Source organism: Clarias gariepinus, chromosome 19, assembly GCF_024256425.1.
Source record: "Clarias gariepinus isolate MV-2021 ecotype Netherlands chromosome 19, CGAR_prim_01v2, whole genome shotgun sequence".
Taxonomy (NCBI): Eukaryota; Metazoa; Chordata; class Actinopteri; order Siluriformes; family Clariidae; genus Clarias; species Clarias gariepinus.
The window spans coordinates 1,039,845-1,064,093 of NC_071118.1; the positions used below are offsets into that span (position 1 = coordinate 1,039,845).

Here is a 24,249-nt window from a genome sequence, read left to right on the forward strand (position 1 = left end):
TTCTAGAAGCTTGTACCAATTTTAGAATCAATACTCATAAAGAAATATGAATAATGAGGAAGGAAGATTGGTCACTTCCATGTTGCATAAACCTCAGAAGTAGCTTCCTTGGCCACGCACATTTTCTGTATTATATGTAACACACATAAATAAATAATACTGTGCACCAATACTGTGTTTTGGCTGACAGTACTAATATTTCGGCAAAGATTGACTTCTTTTTTGTAATTATAATGAACAATAAAGCATTTTGATACCCATACACTATTCACCTGCTGTACTGTAGCTCCACCATACAGTATATATATATATATATATAAAATATCTAAGACCCAGTGTGAGCTTGTGACCACTAGATGGTGGAAAGACTTCTTATTTATAACGACTCAATTGTCTCAGGCTCTGAGTTAAAAACAAACACATTTAATTCTTCACATTTGCCATCGGCTCATACATACATACATACATACATACATACAAGAAAAAAAAAATACACACACACATACACACAGTCGGGTAGCATTAGGAGCATCAGTGCAGTTTTGTAAATGTTAAGAGCATTTTTATGTGGAATGACACAGAGCAGGTCTGTCTGATATGATATGATATGTAATGTCTGTAGCATTATATAAGGTCACGTGCACGTCCATAAATTATTCCTCTGCTGATTAGACAGCTATATATACACTCTATATACAATGTGCAATCCGTTTAGTTTTTTTTTTTTTTATGTTTGAAACATGCTTCATGTACTCCAGAGCCTCATAAATACAGTACCTTTTATTGTGCTTTATGCTACATAACGACGTCAAGCCCATAGCTGAACATCCCATTTAACCACGTCTCATAAATATGTGCACATTTAATCAGACAACCTGTAGCAGCGAGCTTGCCCCTTACCACACACACACACACACACACACACACACACACATACACACAACTAGAAGAAAGAAAGCTCTGGTCATGTCAAAAAACACATCTGCGCTCATATTCTAAGGATGATCCTGGTATAACAACGAGTCTGACCAGCGCACCATCCTGTAGAAGAACCAGACCCTCCTGGGTTTTGACTAAATTCCCTCACTAACACTGTAAACACGAGGAGCGAAGGTTTATAAACCAAAAATGACACTCCCTATCAGGAGATTTTTTTTCTTTTTCGTTGCCTTTTTTTCCTGGCTGTCCTTTTGGACAGTTTGCTTAAGAATCTCTGTAAACATTGCACACGGACACAGGCGTTAATAGAAACGGTAACACACTGTACATGTTCTGAAAGGATTAATGCGATATGGGAGCCTGGTACTGAGCCTTCTTGCATGAAGTGCAATCAAGCATTCAAACACAAATGATCTGGTTAATTATTACGGAAAAATAATCAAGTCGTGTCAGCGGTATTGACACGACGTTCTGTCCTCGTCCGAGTCCATCAAAGCAAATGGATACTTTTTTTTTTTTTAATGGTATTACCGATCGGTTATTAAATCTGTCCCTTACGGCTGAATGGGATCAAGCTAAAATGTTAACAGGGGGAAGGTTGAACTAGATAGGCTGGGAGCTTTATTTCATTCTTTTCCTTTTCATAACAGCAGCTGGTTATAGCACACGAAGCCAGAGAACTCCACCTGTTGCGTCTCATCAGCAGCTCAGATTTCCTTCGCCTTCAGACAAGGAATTGCAGAAATAAAAAAAAAGAAAAAGAAAAAAAATAAAGACGTCCCTGGGTTTAAAACATGAGCGTAGATTTTCTATGGAATGTAACAAGCCTATCTTAAAACAAAACAAATAATAATAATAATAATAATAATAATAATAATAATGATAAGGTTGCTGGTCTCAGATCAGCTACACTCATTTAACAACGTAGTGTAGTGTACAAGAATCTAAACCAAATCCAGACTTCATACTTTAAGAAGATGATACGCGCTGATATTCCGGAGCTCCTTCTGGAAGTGGTTATGGTGAAGACATGTGCCAGAGCGTCATGAGGTAGCTTATGTATACGTGTCCAGGCTGTGATAATAAAAATAGACATTCTAAACGTCACTTTTTTTCGCCCGCTGTGTCTGTCTGTGTACCGAATCATTTCATTTCACGGAAAAGGTTTTGGTTGCTGGTTTTGACTAGAACAACATATTCGGAGCAAAGGTCGTGCATGTACGCCGTATGTATCATATTCCATTTGTTCACTCACCAGTTGATTCGGACGTTACAGAGAAATGCATGGCAAGGGAAAATGAGAGTCAAGAAATCATGTTGTGAATGCAATAAATAGCTAAATCATGGTTGTCAGGTTTCTGTTACAATTTCCGTTCGTGTTGGAGGAACTTGCCGCCAAAGAGCAAGTACCCAGCTCTAACGATCCGCAGTCTGAAAAGGGCGCCTGCTTTGGCATCTGTCCGCTGTACATATATCCTGATTTGTTCACCGAAGAAGGACACTGAGGCCTCGTCTTGCACAGGATTTCTTTAAAGGCTCGCCTGAACTCGGGACTCCTGCAGTAGATCATGGGGTTGAAGGCTGAGTTGGCGTAGCCGATCCAGTTCAAGGTTTTGTACAGCCAATCGGGGTAATTCGTGCTCATCTCCACCGTGGCCACGTTGAGGATGAAGAACGGCAGCCAGCAGAGCGTGAAGATGCCCATGATGATCCCGAGAGTCTTCAAGGCTTTGTGGTCTTTGAGACAGAACTTGATCCTGCGGTTCCGTACCTCGTTCCCGTCCTGTCCGCCAAAGTTCTGCGGCCGAATGTGACCTTCGGTGCGATAGATGTTTCGGAGCTGCCGCCGAGCTTCCAGGTAGACCCGGCTGTAGACGAATATCATGATGACGAGCGGGATGTAGAAGGAGATGATGGATGAGGTCCACGCGTAGCTTCTGTTGATGTTGAATTCACAGCAGTATGGGTTGTTCAGACAGCACCGTGCGCTCTCATCTTCATCTGACACCCACCACTCCATGTGGAGGGGCAGGAAGGATATGAGCGCGGCGACTGCCCACACAGCCAGCACTACCCAGCGGGCCCGGCGCTTGGTCAGCAGCGATTGGTATCGCAGTGGCCACATGATCGCCATGTAGCGGTCCAGGGCTATGACGCACAGAGTCTCGATGCTCGCTGTTACGCACAGGACGTCTGTCGACAGCCAGAATATGCAGAAGAAGTTCCCAAAGTACCACTTGTCGAGGAGGATATCACAAGCGCCAAAGGGTACAACAAGAAGCCCCATGATCAAGTCTGCACACGCCAGCGAGCTGATGAAGCAATTGGTGACGGTCTGGAGACGCTGGAAGCGTGCGATCGCAGTAATGACCAGAACGTTCCCAAAGACGATAATCAGGACCAGAAGTCCGATTATGATGCCCAGGATCACCGTCTCTGCTTCATTGTACGGCTGAGCATCCTTAGTAGCGTTCAGAGATGTAGTATTGTTGCAGTGGAGCGTAGGAACTTCCGCCATGATCTACAGAATGAAAGAGAGACAGTGTCTAAGAAGGCAAGGCAAAGAAATTTAAATTGTAAACGAAATAATTTACTTAAAGAAAAAAAGCTTAAAACTTTTATAGGTAAATGAAATACTACTACTACTACTACTAATAATGATAATGAATGTACTAAGCACCAAATGCAAAAGAAAGTTGTTAAAAAAAGCCTTGTTAAAAAACAAATGAGGTTAGAATTGTTAAGTGCGGCTTTAAAAATAGTTAAACAGAGAAGATAAAGTTTTTTTTTGGTTTCTTTGGTTGCATGAAATGAAAAGGGAAGTAAAATCTCATCAGCGTAAGGTGTCTTGGCTGAACATGCAATGTCATTTACTTTTCCAAACCGATAAAGTTTTGCAATCTTCATAGGACTATATCTAAAGTATGTTCTCTAATCAATACACCTGACTAATCATTGTCGCACTCATTCTTTAACATTGCGCTGAACATTTTTAAAATGAAGTTGTTGGGATATGAGCAGCAGATCGTGCAAACCAACTCAGTCAGCTATCAGAACTAAATCATAATAAACTGTTTGCACAAATATACCAATCTGGATAACAATCTGAAGCCTGAACTCACCTAAAGAGGTCCTCGCAGTCGTCCAGTCACGCTCCTGTTGATTCTCGAACCCATAAAATAGTCTGTTTAAAGTCCTGACAGAGATTCCTTTCCGGGAGTGTTTATGTTGTTCTCAAGACGAGCTCTTCAACAATTGCGTGTTTAATGGGTCGTCTGTCCTTCCTCTTTGTACTTTCCTTTTCTGTCTGTCTGTCTTCCTTCCTCCCTCTCTCTCTCTCTCTCTCTCTCTCTCTCTCTCAAAGCACTTACAGCATTCGAGCACATGAGATCTCGGTGACTGAATGTGCCTCTGACACACACTGAGAGCCTTATAGCAGCTGGTGACCTCACACCTCAACCAGCCAACCAGAAGCTGCATTTCCTCGAACACTCCAGATAACTGTTTATAAAGGGGTTACACTACTTTCCTTTTCTAATTAAAACAAAGGAAAAAAACAGCAACAAAAAACACACACCTACTATATATATATATATACACCTGCAGATATTTATTATTTTACTATTAGTTTTATTGTTTAGAGATAATTAGTCAGTTATCTCCTTAGTTGTTGTCTTTGCTTTATGGCCTTACACGTAGAGATCAACGTGATATACTCAAATCGTACTACGTAAACAATAAAGGGAAGGAGTAGGGCCAACTTCATTTAATTTGTATTTGGGTGTGATTATGGAATTGAACCTACTTGACCTTTCTATTTTAGAGCTATTTACTTTATTATAACTTTTAATAATATAAAAAGTTTTTCTATGCATATACAGTAGATTACATTTTATTTAATTAATTTATTTCAAATGTGAAAGCACATCCAGTATTTAGCTCAGTTGCATTAATTACATATTACACGTCTCTCCAGTCATTCTCTACACCACTTTGCTGTGCTCCCTGGTCGAGGTGTCATCTCATCACAGACCACAATCACCTATAGTCAATGGGCCATGGATGTCCAATGGTACCGGTACTATGGTTTTTGAAGGTACCATGGTACATATTTGCTGATATAAACAAGTGCCACACTATAGTACTACCATGGTTCATGTGCATATATATATGGTATATGTACTATTATATGCTACCTGGTTCTACCATGTACAGTAGTACAGTATGGTTCTAATAGGACACATACTGTCCAAAACATGTGTATGTACCATAATGGTCTAAAGGTTACTACATAAAAGATATATGGTACATATTGGGTACTTCAGGTATCTAATACGGTACTGCATGTACTATACCATATCTAATGAAGTACAGCATGAATAAACCTACCATATTAGATAACTGTACTTTGGTAGAGTAGCTGCTGTGGTACCCTGCTTTTCACCAAGGTACTGTGTATTGACCTTTGGAAGGTACCATAAAAGGTAAAATAGTAGACTGCTGCAATTTGGTTAAGTGTGTGTGTGTGTGTGTGTGTGTGTGTGTGTGTGTGTGTGTGTGTGGTAGCTTAATGGTTAGCAATATCATGTCACAGCTTTATGGTTTGGTTCTCGTAACTTGCCTCCTCTGGTCTGTGGGCATGGATGTTGAACACACACACACACACACACACACACACACACACACACACACATACTGTGATGATATAAAAAAACCACAGCCTTTCATTTTAGTGTCTGATAATGCAAAATAAAACATTTATGCCAAACTAATTTATTCTTTCAAACAGCTTCCAATCAAAAAGTTCAGGCGTCCAAACCACAGCACCACCAAGCCACAGTATGACTGGGCCCTTTAGCAAGGCCCTTAACCCTTAACTGTCCAGATGTACTGTATAATACGATATATTATATAAAAGTCACGCTGGATAAGGGGGTCTGCCGAAACCATAAACATTTTTAGTAAAAACAAACCAAAACTCCATAATTTTCTTTACATGCATTAAATGTTCAAATTATTATGTAATTCACATTTGGCAGACGCTCTTATCCAGAGCGACTTACATTTTTATCTCATTACACATCTGAGCAGTTGAGGGTTAAGGGCCTTGCTCAAGGGCCCAACAGTGGCAACTTGGTGGTTGTGGGGTTTGAACCTGGGATCATCCGAACCGTAGGCCAATGCCTTAACCACTGAGCTACCCCTGGCCTGTACGTGTAATGTATCACTCGTATAATTGTTTAAGTCTGAACAAATGTTCACATTAAGGCTAAGAAACCATCAAGGGGTGCGAGCTAGACAGAAAGCTGTAAGCTCAGGTTGAGGTTGGCTTTAGACCTCAGTGATCCTGAAACTGTTGCTCACTCACTCATTCTCTCTAGTGCTTTATCCTGCGCAGGGCCGCAGGAAGCCTGGAGCCGATCACAAGGGACTTGGGGATCTAACACGCTGGGCATGGTGCCACACCACTGCTCTTACTCACTACAGGAAATTTGGAAACACCAATTAGGCTTATCTGCAGGTCTTTGGACCAAGAACGGGGAGAAGATGCAGACTTCATGCGAACAGACCCGAGGTGGGAATCGAAACCAGAACCTGGAGGTGGAAGGCGACACTGCTAACCTAAGCAAAAATATTTTTATTAAATTGTTTTATGCTGAATTTACTAACATCATGCAACATTTTTCTTAGTGCAGGCAGCATAATTAACATTATTAACCAGCTTTTTATTTATTTATTTATTTATTTTAGAATGCTTTGGAACAAATCAATGATTTTGTTGTTTGATTCGAGTAAAGATCTTCACTTTTAAACACGAAACAAAAGGACTACACAAACCGAGAGCGCAGCCACACCACTATAATTACTGAGCACAGAAACATGAGCTCTTAATGTGAGCTAGGCGCCAACACACCACCACCACCACCACAACAGGTAACCATGAGAAACAAAAAGCAAAAAGACTTAAATACATGCGAGTGCATAACAAACCACAGGTACTGTAGGTCTAACTCTTTACATACAATATGATCACCTACTGTACTTATAGGAAACCTAAAGTATAAATAAAAACACACACCGCATTTAATGAAAAAATAAGGTGTATATGACAAATTCTGGACATAAAGCTAGGCCTGATGGGAAAATGTTTGCAGTGAAATAATAAGTGATTGAGTGATTTTTTTCTTTTTTTAAATCTTGATTGTCCCTTTGCTGCTACATGTTGTAAACAATACTGTATCCAAAATACACAATAATCTCGTTTGAACAGTTGATATGGAGATTTGTATCCATATTGTATTTTAGATACAGTATTGTTTTAAGGTGTAGAAAAAATAATAATAAATCAGGAACGACTATGGAGTTAGAAGGGGTGTGCAAACTTTTGACTGGTAGAGTACATGTTTAACAGAAACATCTGCTCCTTCTGCTCTGTAAAGCTTCATAACGGCTCTAATCTGAGGTGCTGGTTGTTAATTGGTGATTTCTGAGGCTGGTGACTCTAAATGAACTTCTCCTCTGCAGCAGAGCTCAGTGTTGGTCTTGTTCTCCTGGGAAGGTCTTCATGAGAGACAGTTTCATCATCATGGAGCTCGATGGGTTTTACAAACACACTCGACACAATACTGTTCTTGTAAGACGTGTTCCAGAACAGCCGACCTTCATGTCTTAAAACTCTTTGTTGTTGTTGTTGTTGTTGTTACTTAATTACCTAATGCCATACGTCTTATTTAATAGTTTTGAAAAAAATCCAATATTGTACAAGAATGTAGAAAATAAATCACTAAACAAATAACACTTGATTAGAACTAAGACTCAACTGTTCACTATCAATTTTATTTGTTCATCTCTTATCCTAATCTGCACTGATCTTCATTATCTCAGTCTTCTTTCCACTGAATGATCTGTTCATCCTCATTTTAATGTATTTTGCCCATGTTTACCCTTTATTGAAGTATTTTGTTTTGTTCAGTTCATTCATTCTATATATACAGCATGTGTTTTGCATAAGTGTATATATATATATCCTCTTTCCTGTAGATTATGGGTCATCTAACACGTGTGTACTGTGTGACTTTTTTGGGTGTGTGTGTGCTCTACATGATGCAGTGGCAACTACAAACCTGTTACTATCCTTTGTTTAAAAATTCCTGAGAGATCAATAAACTATCCATCCATCCATCCATCCATCCATCCATCAATCCATCCATCCATAACCTAGCTTGGTCCTTGCATGTTAACCTTCACCTGCTCACGTGTGTCCTGCCTCAATTGTCCTATACAGTAAGTCGCTCTACAATAAAAAATAATTGGATTATAATATATATAATATAACAATAATGGATTTCTTTTCTTTTCTATATTCGCTGCTACTTACAAGAAATATTTACTGTTTCCTGTGTCTCCTCCCACTACCTCAACTAATTACCTCATCACCACAAAGTACTGAAATGTGTCATGTTGTCGTGTCGTCACTTTGTCATCTTGCTTTCACATTTGCACATGTACCACCTTGGGCCCGGAGCAACATTGTTTCGTCTCACTGTGTACTAAACTGTGAACGGTTGAAATAACACTTATAGCCTACTTGACTTGACTTGTATATAAAATCTACAGCAACATAGAATTACCTGTAACTTTACTGTAAATACGTTCGACAGATATCTACGATCATTCTGTTTTACAGTGCTCTTTAAATTTATTACATAAACATGATCCAACTATGTAAATATTAGACTCGATGTTTAAATGTGTAGAATAATATTTGCTTGAGCCGTAGAGCTTTGAACTGCCGAACCTCTCTGTGATGTTCTGGAGCTCCTGAGGTTCTACTGAAGTGAGCAGATCATCAGGGAAACAGCTGGAAGAGCAGAATAATAAATAGAATCAGTCTTCTAATAGCAGATTACTACTGTAAGAGATAAAGAGATAAAATAAAGATTAGTAATCATGAAAACTGTCAGAATAAACATTTCTTTTAAGTTTTTATTACTATTTCCAGCATGCTCTTTTCACTCTTTCTGTCTGTGCAACACATTATTGCACAAATCAAGTGCAAAGGGGAAACCCCTTATTTTTTTAAAAGCATTCATTATTTCTCTCTCTCTCTCTCTTTCTCTCTCTCTCTCTCTCAAAGCACTCGCCGAACATTCCTGCAGTTTTATGTAAATGCATTCAAATCATTCCAGAGTTTTTTTTTCCCCCTCCTGAAACTTGTGTCTTAATTATTTATTCTTTTTCAACTAAGTGCTTCAGCTTAAAAAAAAAGAAGTGGTTAAGAGTCATGGGTGATATCTATCATTATAAGGACTTGCAGACGTTCTCTGTGCATGCACACGCAACATCAATTTCGCTGAGACTGCTTCACCCCTCGTGAGTGCTAAAATCTGGCAATAGGGCAAATATCCACTGGTCTTCCCACAGGATGCCTGGCACACAGCTCCGTCTCTGCCATGCGTGTCCTCCTTCACCCCGTGTCCGTGCCCAGGCGCTGATAAAACCTCTGCCCAAACCTTCCTGAGGAAGTGAAAGATCAGAGACGGGCACACAGGTCTGTTTACTCAGCCTTAACCTCCGAGCTTTGCTGATTGCTTTATTTTGTAAAATGTCGCCACGGCCTGCTGTTGCCGCAGCTGGAGAATGATCAATGAATAAAAACACAATGCGATGAGTAAACTCCTCCGGATTCTGCTTTGTGGAAAACGTGCTGGCACTGGAGACTCCTTCCGTTAATATCTGCTCCAAACTTTACCATTTCATTAACAAGATTATTCACGTTTTATTGTAACTATCAATATTAAACATTATTATTATGTAAGGTGCCTGCAATGGGCAAGCTGTTGCTATGGAAACAAGGTATTATAGCATTAGCAATTAGAATCATGTCACAAAGCATGAAATAAACAGAACCTAAAACTGAAACTGAACCAATCAAGAAACGTGTGATTGTATGATGAAACCCATATGTGCTCCTGCCCGCCTCGTACCTTGCATCCTCAATATCAACTGTCCTCAACATTATCAGGAAAATTTAAATCCTCTAAAGCTGTGGCTTTTCAACATACTGTAAACAAAATAAAAGCATGACATGTAGCTAAACCTATTATTCCTTCCATCCATCCTGTAAATTTAGACTCTGTGTCAACGTGATGTAAATGAAGATTGTAAGGACTACACAATAGTGAAATGATGTACCGATTAGTTTATGTAAATTTTAATAAAAACACAGTACAGAATGTTTCTGCCCTGGCATGGATGTGACTGGACTGTTTTTTTTTGTTTTGTTTTTGCGTCCTATTCAAATGAAGTTAGTTGGTGGAAACAGAGAGTCATTTTATTTCCCATGTGTTCTGGGGAACATTTAGATGCAAATAAAGACAGAGAAATTAATTATTCTTTGCCGTACCTGTAATGTAACCCAGTGCACTCTCATCTTATATATTTGTTTATCACAATAAGTTATATTGCAGAGCATTTGAAGGCCTCGCTCTAGTCTCTGCAGCTTTTAACTAATAAAGCTGAAAGGTTTGCTTTTGTTTACAGAGGTTTAGTAGGCCTACTACAAATAAGCACAAATAATTACCGTACAAGGATATAAGAACACAGACATGACTTAAAATCACTCCCCTCTATTTGTAATTAGTATGTTGTTTAGGCAAATAAGGATGCTAATTATTTCATCCTATAAAAAAATTGTACCATGGCGTTTTGGACAGTAACATTGGAACTTATTTGTTGATATAGTGAATGTACCTTATTATGGCACATTATAAGGTTCCATCATGGTACATGCTTTGGAACAACAGTACTTGTACTATGGAACACATACCAAGATACTGCCAAATGCATGTTACAGTACAGTATACGTTTTATACACCGTAATGGCAATATTTGTACAATATGATACCACTCTATACAGTGGTGTGAAAAACTATTTGCCCCCTTCCTGATTTCTTATTCTTTTGCATGTTTGTCACACTTAAATGTTTCTGCTCATCAAAAACCGTCAACTATTAGTCAAAGATAACATAATTGAACACAAAATGCAGTTTTTAAATGAAGGTTTACATTATTAAGGGAGAAAAAAAACTCCAAATCTACATGGCCCTGTGTGAAAAAGTAATTGCCCCCCTTGTTAAAAAATAACTTAACTGTGGTTTATCACGTCTGAGTTCAATTTCTGTTATCACCCCCAGGCCTGTTTACTGCCACAACTGTTTCAATCAAGAAATCACTTAAATAGGAGCTACCTGACACAGAGAAGTAGACCAAAAGCACCTCAAAAGCTAGACATCATGCCAAAATCCAAAGAAATTCAGGAACAAATGAGAACAAAAATAATTGAGATCGATCAGTCTGGTAAAGGTTATAAAGCCATTTCTAAAGCTTTGGGACTCCAGCGAACCACAGTGAGAGCCATTATCCACGAATGGCAAAAACATGAAACAGTGGTGAACCTTCCCAGGAGTGGCCGACCGACCAAAATTACCCCAAGAGCGCAGAGACAACTCATCCGAGAGGCCACAAAAGACCCCAGGACAACATCTAAAGAACTGCAGGCCTCACTTGCCTCAATTAAGGTCAGTGTTCACGACTCCACCATAAGAAAGAGACTGGGCAAAAACGGCCTGCATGGCAGATTTCCAGAGCGCAAACCACTTAAGCAAAAAGAACATTAAGGCTCGTCTCAATTTTGCTAAAAAAACATCTCAATGATTGCCAAGACTTTTGGGAAAATACCTTGTGGACCGACGAGACAAAAGTTGAACTTTTTGGAAGGTGCGTGTCCCGTTACATCTGGCGTAAAAGTAACACAGCATTTCAGAAAAAGAACATCATACCAATAGTAAAATATGGTGGTGGTAGTGTGATGGTCTGGGGTTGTTTTGCTGCTTCAGGACCTGGAAGACTTGCTGTGATAGATGGAACCATGAATTCTACTGTCTACCAAAAAATCCTGAAGGAGAATGTCCAGCCATCTGTTCGTCAACTCAAGCTGAAGCGATCTTGGGTGCTGCAGCAGGACAATGACCCAAAACACACCAGCAAATCCACCTCTGAATGGCTGAAGAAAAACAAAATGAAGACTTTGGAGTGGCCTAGTCAAAGTCCTGACCTGAATCCTATTGAGATGTTGTGGCATGACCTTAAAAAGGCGGTTTATGCTAGAAAACCCTCAAATAAAGCTGAATTACAACAATTCTGCAAAGATGAGTGGGCCAAAATTCCTCCAGAGCTCTGTAAAAGACTCGTTGCAAGTTATTGCAAACGCTTGATTGCAGTTATTGCTGCTAAGGGTGGCCCAACCAGTTATTAGGATCAGGGGGCAATTACTTTTTCACACAGGGCCATGTAGGTTTGGATTTTTTTTCTCCCTAAATAATAAAAACCATCATTTAAAAACTGCAATTTTGTGTTCAATTATGTTATCTTTGACTAATAGTTAAATGTGTTTGATGATCAGAAACATTTTGTGTGACAAACATGCAAAAGAATAAGAAATCAAGAAGGGGGCAAATAGTTTTTCACACCACTGTATATGTAACATTAATTAAATCCTGTGTTTTATCCCGTATAAACTCTAAATATTACATACAATAATACGGTCCTAGCATTGATTAGCTAGCTAGTTACATTTTGTAAATTAGCTGGTTGCTAGCTACTGTAGTTTAGGTAGAAAAATTTGCATGTTGAACTTACTAGCTAGTTACAGGTACGTTTATGATTAAGCTAGTTTGCTAGCTAGGCCATGTTTGTAAAGTAGCCTGTTAGATTAGCTAGCTAGCTACATTTTGTAAATTAGCTGGTGATATTCACTAGTTACTGTAGTTTAGGTTGAAAATTAGCATGTTAATTTACTAGCTAGTTATGTTTATGAATAAGCGTGTTTGCTAGCTAGGACAGTTTGTAAATTAGCCTGTTAAATTAGCTTGCTAATTAATTATGTAAATTAGCTGGAGAAGTTTTCTAATAAGTTCAGTTTGTAAATTAGGTTGTTAAATCCATTGGCTAGTTATGTTTTTAAATAAGCTAGTGTAATTTGTAGGCTAGTTTAATTTGTAAATTAGCTGGGAAAATTAAGTTTAGTTTGTCAATTAATTTACTCAATTAGGTAGGTAGTTATGATTCTAAATGATTTATGAATATTTGATGTGAAATTTGTTAACTAGTTCAGTTTGTTATTCAGGTTTGTAAAATTCACTAGCTAGTTCTGGTTATGAATAAACACATGAAGTTCTGTAGCTTGTTCAATCTGTAAATTAGCCTGTTCAATTAGCTAAATAATTATGCTACCTGGTAAATTAGCTAGCTACGTGTGTCTTGTACATTAGCATGTGAAAGTTGATAGCTCATTCAGTTTTTAAGTTAGCCTGTTAAATTTTGAAACTAGTTATGTTTTGTGAGTTAGCTAGGGAAGCTTGCTGGGCAATTTATTTTAACTCCCGTTATACTGAACTTCCAGTCTCACATAATATTATGCAGATCAATCCCTGCTATCCGTTATCACCCAGATGAGGATGGGTTCCCTGTTGAGTCTGGTTCCTCACAAGGTTTTTCTCAAGGAGTTTTTCCTTGCCATTGTCGCCGTCGCCTTTAGCTCGCTCATCAGGGACAATCATATAATTTTGATTCAAACACATTCATGTTTCATACAAACTTAAATAATTCTTTTCATTGTGTATAGCTGCTTTGCGACAATGTCAATTGTTAAAAGCACTAAACAAATAAAATTTAATTGAATTCTATTTTGCTTTCATTTTTATTTTTTTCTGAAATGTTTTTAGGTGTTTTTGCATAGACTGTATATCACCCTTATTTTGCTATGCACGCTTCTCCAAACAGGCAGTTTAAGAGTACACTGTATGCAGTGCAGATTAACCTTACGTTGTCATTGATCAAAGGCAGATCAGACAAATATTTATTGTCCCTGATGAGAGCGTGAAGCTTGCCATGACGCAGAGGAAAACAGGAATGACATACAGACGGGTAAAGCTGAACTAGATAGCTCTGTGGACGAGAGAGATTTATAGGATAGGAAGGAAAAGGCAGAGAAAGGCCATTTCCTTCCAGCCAGTGGTAATTCCATGGTATTGTCACAAGAAGACCCTGATATGAAATTATAGAATGTTGTGTGAGTGATAGAAAAAGTGATTGTGTGGATAAATGGGGATAAAATCAGAGCTTTTATCACATCTGTTTATTGTTTTATTGTGTGTGATTGCATTTTTTTAATCATGAGGTGGTAATGTAAAATTCATTCATTCATCAATTGATCAATGGATACTTAAGCTACTGGGAATACTGGGAGTGAATGGAACATCGTTGCCCAACAGCTCCAGCGTCCCGAGGTTAATCCTGAGTGCGATCCTGATTCAATCTGTGTGTGTGTTGATTCCAACCCTTTGGTTTCCACGTTATTGTTTCCTGTTCACTTGACCATTGCCTATATTTTAAAAGTAATTTCTGGAATTATGTGTTGGGTTATTAGTATTTTTAGTTGACACATAATGTTGCTAAGCTAAAACTTGTGCAGCTTAAGCAACCCCAGGTCATAACACTGTCTCCAGAGGCTTGTACAGTGGACACTATGCATGATGGGAGCATCGCTTCATGTCCTTTCCTTCTTACCCTGACACGCCCATCACTCTGGAATAGGATCAGTCTGGACCCATCAGGTCACATGACCTTTTTCCATCACTCCAAAGTCCAGTCTTTATGATGAGTCTCATTAACAAGTGGTTGTCTTATGGACACACAGCTGTTTAATTCCAATCTTTGGAGTTTGAAAAATGTTCTTAATAAATTAAAGTATAGCTCTGATTTATAATTCTACCCCCGATCACATTTCTACTGTGAAGTTGAGGGTCCAGCTGGGTTTAATTATACATCAGACAGTTCTTAACCCAATTCCAGTACCTTTTGGCTAATTTGATCAGTAATCTGATTATATACAGTGTACTCTTTATAAAAAAAAAATTGATAAATGTTTTTAATTGTATTTAGCACGAATTCGTCATGTACTTGGTGCTTGGACTACAATTCCCAGTATGCACTACACCCTCCACATGCTCAGTCACATGGTTGTGATTATATCAGCTGAACCTCATTATTGACTAATTGGTTTGTTTATTTAAGTTTCAGTTGATGCGTTATTTTCTGTCTTTTTCAGTTTTGCTTCTGGTCTCTGTTCTGGCCCTGAGCGGTTATGCTAAAGCTAACACATATGCAAAGGTTGGGGTTCCATGCTAGTCCCTGTGTCTAGTTCTTTTATTTGCTCTATTTATGCAACATGTTTAATAAACCCCTGTATTTGCATCCTTACCCTGATTATATTCTGATAGGCATTATTGTGTTGTGACTTTGATCAATGATAACATTTAAAGTTTTTTTTGTAATCAATTTATAAGTATTTGTACTTTTTTTTTTTTTTTTAAACTAAGGTCACATCCTGTTCCCAAATCCTTTGGGATAATCTTTATATCTTTTATATTTCTTTCACAGCATTTAGCAAAATTATTGAATAGCCTGCACAAAGCTCTATACGCACAGCTCAATTTGCAAATATCTGAAAGCATACAAAATTTGCTTTTAAGTTCAATTCAGCACTTTTAACAATTGTCACTGTTGCAAAGCAGCGTTACGGAATCTAAATAAAATCATGGAAATTTGTATGAAATATAGAAAATGTGTATGAATCAAAATGATTAGAACAGGTTTGCTTTCCTCAGTGATGCAACTGTCGTGTTGAAATGTGCACTGTCGTGTTTTGAATTGACCATGGTTTAAACAAGCCAGTTAGATAATGTGACCCCCTATGAGGTCTGGAGGGGCGTGGCTCAGCAATACCTTATTTTTAAAGACATTTAAAATGAAGGGGAGTAAAACAAGGGGAGTTTAAGACATGAAGAAAAATCCATTATCTGAGAGTTATTTCAGGTTTCAGACCTACAGTATGACAACTTGTTAAATAAATAGTAAAATATAGGACCCTTTATGTTGCCTAAGAATTGCCTACACTTTAGTCCAAAGAGAAATGAGATAAGATAAGAGTTAGGAGATGACTGCAGTGAATATTCTGAGGAATGACTTCACTGTATGTCATGAGAACTGAAACGGGAATCTAAACATAAGCAGTTCAATTTTGGATGATGAAACTTAAATATGAGGTCATGAAATAAAGCAACAATTCAGACATTGGCATTACGACATTTCAGCATCATATTGTAATCACATCTGAGTAAACAGATTTTTACTGCGCCAATAAAGTGCAGTGTGTTTTACAGTTAAATACAAACATCTGTCTATTTAATATTATTGTCACAACAGACATTATATCATGTGCCTGCTGGAACAAACCTCCTGTATTAGTTGTGGTGTCTTTAATAATAATCTTTAATTGACCGAAGGTGTGCTCTGATTTGACTAAAGGTGTTGCTTTTAAAAAATTTGTAAACCAATTTAACATTGAGTTCGTTTGCACGCTTGGTCCGAGCGATCATCTGCATGTTTGGGGCTCATAATCGGAGATTTGCTTCATCTGAACCATGAATCTGTTGCTCAAAGGTTCGATGCCTCTTTTCTGTACGCACTACAGTAGGCTCATGTTCATGTGCTGTTTTTTCCACTTTCTAGTGGTACAGCATGTCCTTGTCCAGGAGCAAAATGCTCAAAAGAAAAGGTGTTTTTATATGAGATGATTGTTCCTCGTGCAGGCAAACATTAGGCATGCGTTTTTTTGCGACACTCGCTCTCAGTCCAAGCACGCACGCCGCAAAGCTGAACTAATTCCAGAGCTCTAGATTGACAAATATCTAGACATCGTTAGTGGTACAAACAGGAAGTAATATGATGAAAAAAAAGATGAAGCGGTAATGTCACAGTTCTGAGCTCATGTAGCTTCCACACCTGATGTGAACTCTGAACCAAGCTCGAGCTCTTTATCTGGCAGAAGAAGCCCCTATATAGTCACGTCATCACGTTTGACGCTTTCTTCTTCTTCACTTTTTTCTTTGGAAATTTCCTTGTTAATGTTTTCTCTGACTTTATGCCTGACTGTAGAAAAAGCAGGTTTGTGGAAGTTGCTTGAGGGACTCTGAACAGTGCAGCTCTTTGTTCGGTTTCTCAATCCTGTAACGTTCCCTAAAAACCACTTCTTTCTCCCAACTCATAAAATTTTAAGTAGTGCTTTAGGAGGATTTCTTTTCCCCCTTTCAGGACCTGTTGTTGTATTTCAGTGCACAATTGAATCTCCACTAGTTACACAGGTACACATGTCTGCTGTATTTTATAGCAGGATTTGCAATTAAACTTTTGTTTATTTTATTTTGTCTCACTGCATCCTAAGCCACACTTTGAGGAGACTCAAGCATCTTCCATGCAGGACACCGGCTCCTTCCAGAATAAAAGGCAATCTATAAATCACTTCTTCCTAACATTACCTAATTAAGAATTTATGCACCCAGGAATGAGTGGCATTTACTTAGACTTTATGACAAAATAAACAGCATGAATAAGAAATGATTTTTTTTTTCAGGCCAGGAGGCAGAGTTTTGTCTCTAACGTCTTTATCGGGTGATGGGGGGTGAAAAAACAAAAACTCTGAGCTTCTCTCCATCACATTTGTGATTCAATATCTGAGGAAGCAAATCAAATCATTTAAATGCAGAGGCACTTGAAATTGGTTGGAGTCGTTGTGCTTATTGGACTTTTCATTTTAGGTATGATGAGCTTTAAAATATTCGAAGGATAATGATGGGATTTGCACATAAATATATAAATAAAACAAAGACCAAGTTTCTCAAAGGGGAAATGATTAATTGGTTGATGGTTCTTGCTTTAAACGGACCTTCTGTTTGAAAATAGAACCTTTTAAGATTTATGCTAAATTAAAAATAGCTTTTTTTGGTTGGATAGAAGGAGAACCTCCGACCTCTGGCAGATCTTTCTAGTTATGATTTTGCAAAATAAGCATTTTGTATTCATTGCTGAAAATCATTATCATCAGTAAGCACTTTTGTCTGGTCTCGGGCTCAGGGTATGACCCTCAAAGTTATTCTGGAAAAACATAACGGATATGATGCCAATAAAGTATGGTTGGTTTAAATGGGGAAAAATTACTGTATCTTTTATTTTTTTAAAAGATTTGGGTTAATCAGTAATGGGTAGATGATTTAATTAAATTTTATTTGTATATCGCTTTTAATAATGGTCATTGTCGCATAGCAGCTGTGATAAACCGGTTCATTGCTTAGCAGGTAATAAAGATGAAACTAATCACTTGCATGTCATTTTAATGCTGTACTTTGTGTCTGAACACTAAAGTGATTTCAATCTCTTGTTTGATTAATAACGGTGTCCTGTGGTTCACTTCACATCAAGTGTGGAAGATATCTGCTCTCAGCATAAACTTCCTGTTTATACTTTCACACTGCCAGAGAAAGGGTTATTATCAGCTATTATATGATGAAGTCAAAACAGGACTTAATTATGCAGAAAAACAGAACATAGTAAAAAGAAAAAAAACGTTATTTCTCTATATAATCCCCTGCTACACTAATGCACTTATCCCAGTGTTTCACTAGTGCTTGGACATCATCAAGGTGTAGAAGGTTTTTTTCAGTATGCCGGAGCTTCATGTCTGAAACGCCGGCCTCCCAGGAACTCCTTTAATGGCCCAAACATATGGAAATGAGGTCAGGACTGTACGGGATATGTGATGCCATGAATTTCCAGCTGAGTTCCTGTAATGTGGGTGAATAATTGTGTGTACGGTTCCCATAGACAGATGCATCTCTTTTGCAAGGTGGCGAAAATTTATTGCTGTGTAGATCAGAGGATGAGATTGCCGTGTGCTACATATGTGACGATCGATAGCACTGATGACGGCGTTACTAAACAGTGATCTCCTTCCGTTCTCATGTACGATTGCTTCGATATCTGATTTTAACCCACATCTTCAAGCATACTCGAGCACGGTTCCTGGGTTTGGAACATTGTGTTCTTACTGATCAAATTGAACCAGACTTGGCGTCAAGTGTTCTCCGAACCCTAATGTGAAAACTCCGAGTCTCATCAGCGTGGTGTGCTTGAAGTCTTCTGTAAATGTCCATCTCTTTTACATCTTCATTGACCAGAAACGGCATCACGTTACTGGATTGATTTGAATACACCATGTATATAGTGTCTGTGTGTTTAAAACCAGACCTTTACTACTGTAAGAGCATGATGAAAAGTGAACACCTTGTGCATCATTATGGCTAAACATATTGTTTCTTTTCTGTGGCTGTTCCTGCATAATTACATGCTGTGTATTCTAAAGCGTACTGTACTGTAGGTCTTAAGCCGTGTGAGCGCTGGCACCGAAGAAAAAGGATTAAAAATAAGAAGACGCAAATCTGCTTTGTGCTGCTGGAATGGTGATGTATGGAGCTGCACCACTAAGTCACGGTTTAAAAGAAACTCTTTTAAAATCGAGAATTATAAGGCTATAACCTCCGTACATAAACAAGTCCAGAATCGGTTTCAGATTAAATGTGAAGATGCAGAAAGTCAGTTGGTCTGACTGCAGGTTATACAATATGCCTGTGGTGTGCAATCTGCTTTAAAGTACAACAATTCAAATATATTATTAAATGTTTTTTTTTTTCTCAACATTGGATAAGGTACACAAAACTTCATTTGAGTAAAACTCCTGTGTGTCAGTATGGTACAGACTGTGTTGTTGTGGAGTGCGAGGACCGGATGTAGAGGAACCATGATAAAGAGGTCAAGCTGAGGGTAGAGCACCACGCCTCCTTGCTTGTCTTCCTCTAATGAGTAGGGGGTCAAAGGACATGCAGATTGTCGCAATAACGGAGAGGACACACCCTGCGACGCTGGCCAAGGACCTCCTGAAAGCTCGCTCTGTATGGAAAAACGCACTCACATTAGGTTCATTCTTGAAGAAATGCCTGGCACTGCCACACAAACCCTGCAGCTTCTTCGGGTACAAGAAAGTGAAATGAAACAAAAAATACAGAAATAAATAATTCTGTACCCTCATTTAATAACCACCAAGAAATATCGTTCCACCCATAAAAAGAGTTCTTCTGTAAATGAACAGCTTCTGTACTTTCTCCTAGACGGCACGGCAAAAAACGTCCGCTTAACGCCGGAGTCTCTCAGGCTCGTCTCCTCAGGGCGAACGACCCCAGCTTTATCTCGTACACACATTGTCCTCAGATCTTCCAGGGTTAAGGTCTAAGGTCTAAAGTCAAGTTAATTACAATATAAAATATACAAAGTTATTCTTCTAAAACCTTTTTAAATAATGCATATAATGAGGGATGGCATGCACGCACGCACGCACGCGCGCACACACACGACCTCGCGTGTATTTCGAGTAAAATACCGTACACTAGTGTACTCGTGGCATGTGGCGTATCGGGCTTATCTTATCAGGTTTTCTTTTGTAACTCTCTGTGGTTTCTGCATATACAGGAAATGAGAAACTTAAAACGATCTTTTCGGACTATAAATTGGTTTGGTAATTTGCACAAAACTGGTATAGTGCTGAAGGGAAAAATGTGTATGCAAATTAATACAACGTGTGTAAAAATCCCCTGATGTACCGTACATCTCACCAACTGTTCTCATACAGTACATGACTTCTGATTAAAAAGTTTTGTGCCACTTTTATCTCTTCTGTAATCAAAGAATCTTTTCCTGTTCTGTCTGCTTTCTTTTAGCTCCGTGTCAGCATGTGTCTCCCTTAAATATCCTAATATACTGTGTAATTATTCAACCATTAAAAATTTCGCATTATTTGAGGTAGAATGTACGGTGAATAATTTTGAAAAGTAGTTATATATAATTATTTAAAAGTCTTTTTAAATAAGCTTTAAGTTACGACTGTGCATTTAAAAGATCAAAGGTGATTTGCTCAGAAGGTGCGTCTGTACAACAGTACAGGAAGCTCTAGATGTAAAATAAATGATATGTTGTTGTTGTTGTTAATAACGCACAGACTTGTAGAGTCTAAGACTAATAATGAGCAGAGTGTGTTTTTCAACAACATGTGACCATTGTTAAAAGCGCAATATAAATAAAATTAAATTGAATTGAATTGAATCGAATTTAATTAAACAACATATAAATTTATAGTTGTTCTTCGTTGAGCTGAGCGCTCCATAGGCTCTTGGCTATTACCTGAATGTTGCATATGTAATCACTCACTCACCGTCTATACCACTTTATCCTGTATACAGGGTTGCAGGGGGCCTGGAGCCTGTTCCAGGAGACTTGGGGCACGAGGTGGGGTACACCCTGGGTGGGGTTCCAACCTTTCCAAACCATCACAGGGCACACACGCACACACACACACTCATTCACTGCCTAATCTGTATGTCTTTGGACTGTGGGAGGTAAACCGGAGGCCCCGGAGGAAACCCACCAAGTGCGAAGAGAACATGCAAACTCACACACACACTCAGGTTGACCCGAGGTGGGAATCGAGCCCGGATCCTGGAGGTGCAAGGCGACAGTGCTAACCAATAAGTCACCGTGCACCACCACTTTTCAAGCAAACCAAGTGTTAAATTTTCAAACAGTAAGAATAATGATGAAGAATTTTTTTTTATTCCGCTCTCTGAGTTTACATTTAGGACTTAGCTGAATCTGGTTTAGCCTATAGCTGATGTCAATCTAAGAAAATTTTACGCCATAAGGAAGAGCCAGGTTCGATTCCTAGCCAATGCCCAAACCCCCAGCCACTGGATCCAGTGCTGGTTCAAACCCCGGATAAAATGGGAGGGTTGCGTCAGGCAGGCCGTCCGGTGTGAACCCTGTGCAAATCGGATGGTCCGCTATGGCGACTCCTCGACTGGAGCAGCCGAAAGACCAACAACAACATGCTAGGGAAAAAAAAAAAGAGAAGAAGAATTGTAGAGCAAGCTGTGTAGCATGTTTATTGTATTTTCTATTGAATATCAAATGTATTTAGCTTATAGCAGATATGCTTATTATTGGTGCATTATTATGCATTATGTTACAGCACTGAGTTATCGGTCTGAGTTATCAATGTCTCAGGTTTCAGTCCTGTAATTTTGCTCTTTCCTCTTAAAAAAAAAAAAAAGGACAAAAAAATAAAACCCAATGATCATATTTCAATGCAGTAAAGAGATTCGCTCGAACCAAGAATCAGTCTTTGTTCTTTTACACCGAGCAACAGAGAGCAGATCCGCTCGTCTTAATTAACGCCTCGCTAAGCTGCGAGGTAAAACTCATCATCATACATCAACCTTTCTCTGAAATTACACGCGTGTATTTTTGGCATCATTGCCTTTAAAAGCTCGTGTCTAGATTAAATGCGTTTTAAATGGATTCTTTCTTCATTAGTTTTTAATTTATCTTAGCCGCACTATTTACACTAATGCACGTTTGAGGGGGAAAAATGAGTTCCTCTCCGTGTCTAGTCGACTCCGGAGGAGGATGCAGCCAGCTCATTAGTTATGGATTAAGCTTAAGGTGATGGCTGATGAAGCTTGCCGTTAGCGTGAAGAAAAATCAAGAAACCGCATCTGGAAAATCTACGTCATGGAGTTGCATGAACAAAGACGTATTTCATGAACGCACTATTTATAAACACGGTAAATCTTAATATCAGACGGTTTTGATTTATTTTCTAAAAGCAGCTCTGAGTGTCTCTGAGGGCCTTCTCTATTGTACATTAAGTTCTGTATTAATGCACTTGTTATAATACTGTAGAGAAACATGGACTTGAACTGTGAGTAATGGATTTGAATTACACCTGTAAGGAGTCTCCAGTGTCACCGTGTGAAGGTATCTTCAGGACAGGTGAGGACATTTTGCACCATCGTTCACGGCTAATGTAAGAAGCATGAGCTAACGCTAAAACTAGTCAACGCCACCAAATCCTGGTGGGATCAATTTATTTTTAAACTGTTTGGCACGCATCATGATAAATTAAACTTCTGCAAATTATTACTACCTTCATCCATTTTCACACGCTTGTTTTTCTTCTGAATAAGTCCACCATGACATACTGCATCTGAAAATAATCAGCAGAACAGAAGCTTCCAGATGCTAGGTTCCTTTTTTTTTTTTGATGTGTGACAAGGCATCACAGATCATCTGGCAGGTCATCAGGTCATCGTTCTAAAATAGCTCAACTAAAACAGCCTATAGAAGCCTAACGTCAGTTAACGTGCTTCTGCCATCAGCTGTTGCGAATGATGTCATGGTAGTCATGTGACTGCTTGAACAAACAAGACCAGGAATGAACTTGTCTTAGAGACCATCTCTAACATTAAACGTATTTATAAACAGAAAAACACAGTATTGGTGCTGATTACATTTTTTTAAAAATGTTAAACATATAATATAGAAAATGTGTGTGACAAAGAAACTACATCTGAAGTTTATGCAACATGGAAGTGGCCAATCTCTCTTCCACATCAACTTCAGCAGAAATGATTTAATATGTGAACCAAAAATGGCTTTTTCTTTTTTTTTTGCATTATACTGTATCACTTCAAATAATAATAATTTAAAATGCCAATTATTCGGATTTCCTGTCCATGTTGCAATATCTTAACAATTTAGCATTTTGGAATAATTTTTTTTTTTCAGGTTTATGTCTTTTCATGTGAAATCTAAATTGGCCAGGTTTCATCTGGATCTTTTAAAAGGTTTGAATTTAAAAAAGTTACGGACACTAAAACATAGAAGAGACACTAAAACATATATATATATATATATATATATATATATATATATATATATATATATATATATATATATATATAAATTTTCTCTAATAAAAATGTATGCATATCTGCAAAAATTTCAACACTGATTGGAAGATAAGCAGTATTATAAAAAAATGGTGTTATGATCCTATCTGAAAATTCACCTTTTCTTGCTGATGAGACACGTTTAAGCACTGATACCATGAGTTTCAAAAACGGCCTAAAATTCTGATTTGTTGAAATCGTGGGGCCGTGCGACATTTCATGTTTTTCTCTTTACACATTTGTTTAAAGGATTTAAACAAATGCTTTAAATTCAGGAGGAAAAAAGTGAAAAGATAATACATTGCAGACACACAGCTCTATTTTAGGGAAATCCTAGCCACTGAAATAACAGCACTATTTCTTAAACATCAAAGCAGTCTAATCAGTAGTTTTTGATTGCAGTAGTGTTTATACTATATATCTATCAGCTACAATAATAATGAGAAGCTGTAACGAAATGTCATGACCGGCATTCCGTCTGTGCCTTTAGGGTGAGTGATGCGTAACTCGGTTTACT

General features: G+C 38.3%; 1 protein-coding gene across 2 annotated transcripts; it reads right to left on the minus strand.

Moving 5' to 3' along the window:
• Window positions 1–206: 206 nt before the first annotated feature.
• Window positions 207–4,322, minus strand: adrb2b (adrenoceptor beta 2, surface b). 2 transcript variants are annotated; one of them, XM_053477781.1, is made up of 2 exons: window positions 4,062–4,322; window positions 207–3,460 (listed from the first exon to the last, which is right to left on the minus strand). In XM_053477781.1, exon 2 carries the CDS (start codon window positions 3,455–3,457, stop codon window positions 2,276–2,278), a length of 1,182 nt encoding a protein of 393 aa, XP_053333756.1. In that variant the 5' UTR covers window positions 3,458–3,460; window positions 4,062–4,322; the 3' UTR covers window positions 207–2,275. The 2 variants fall into 2 exon arrangements, with proteins under 2 accessions (XP_053333756.1, XP_053333757.1); XM_053477782.1 differs by having other exon boundaries at window positions 207–3,485.
• Between the last annotated feature and the right edge of the window lie 19,927 nt (window positions 4,323–24,249).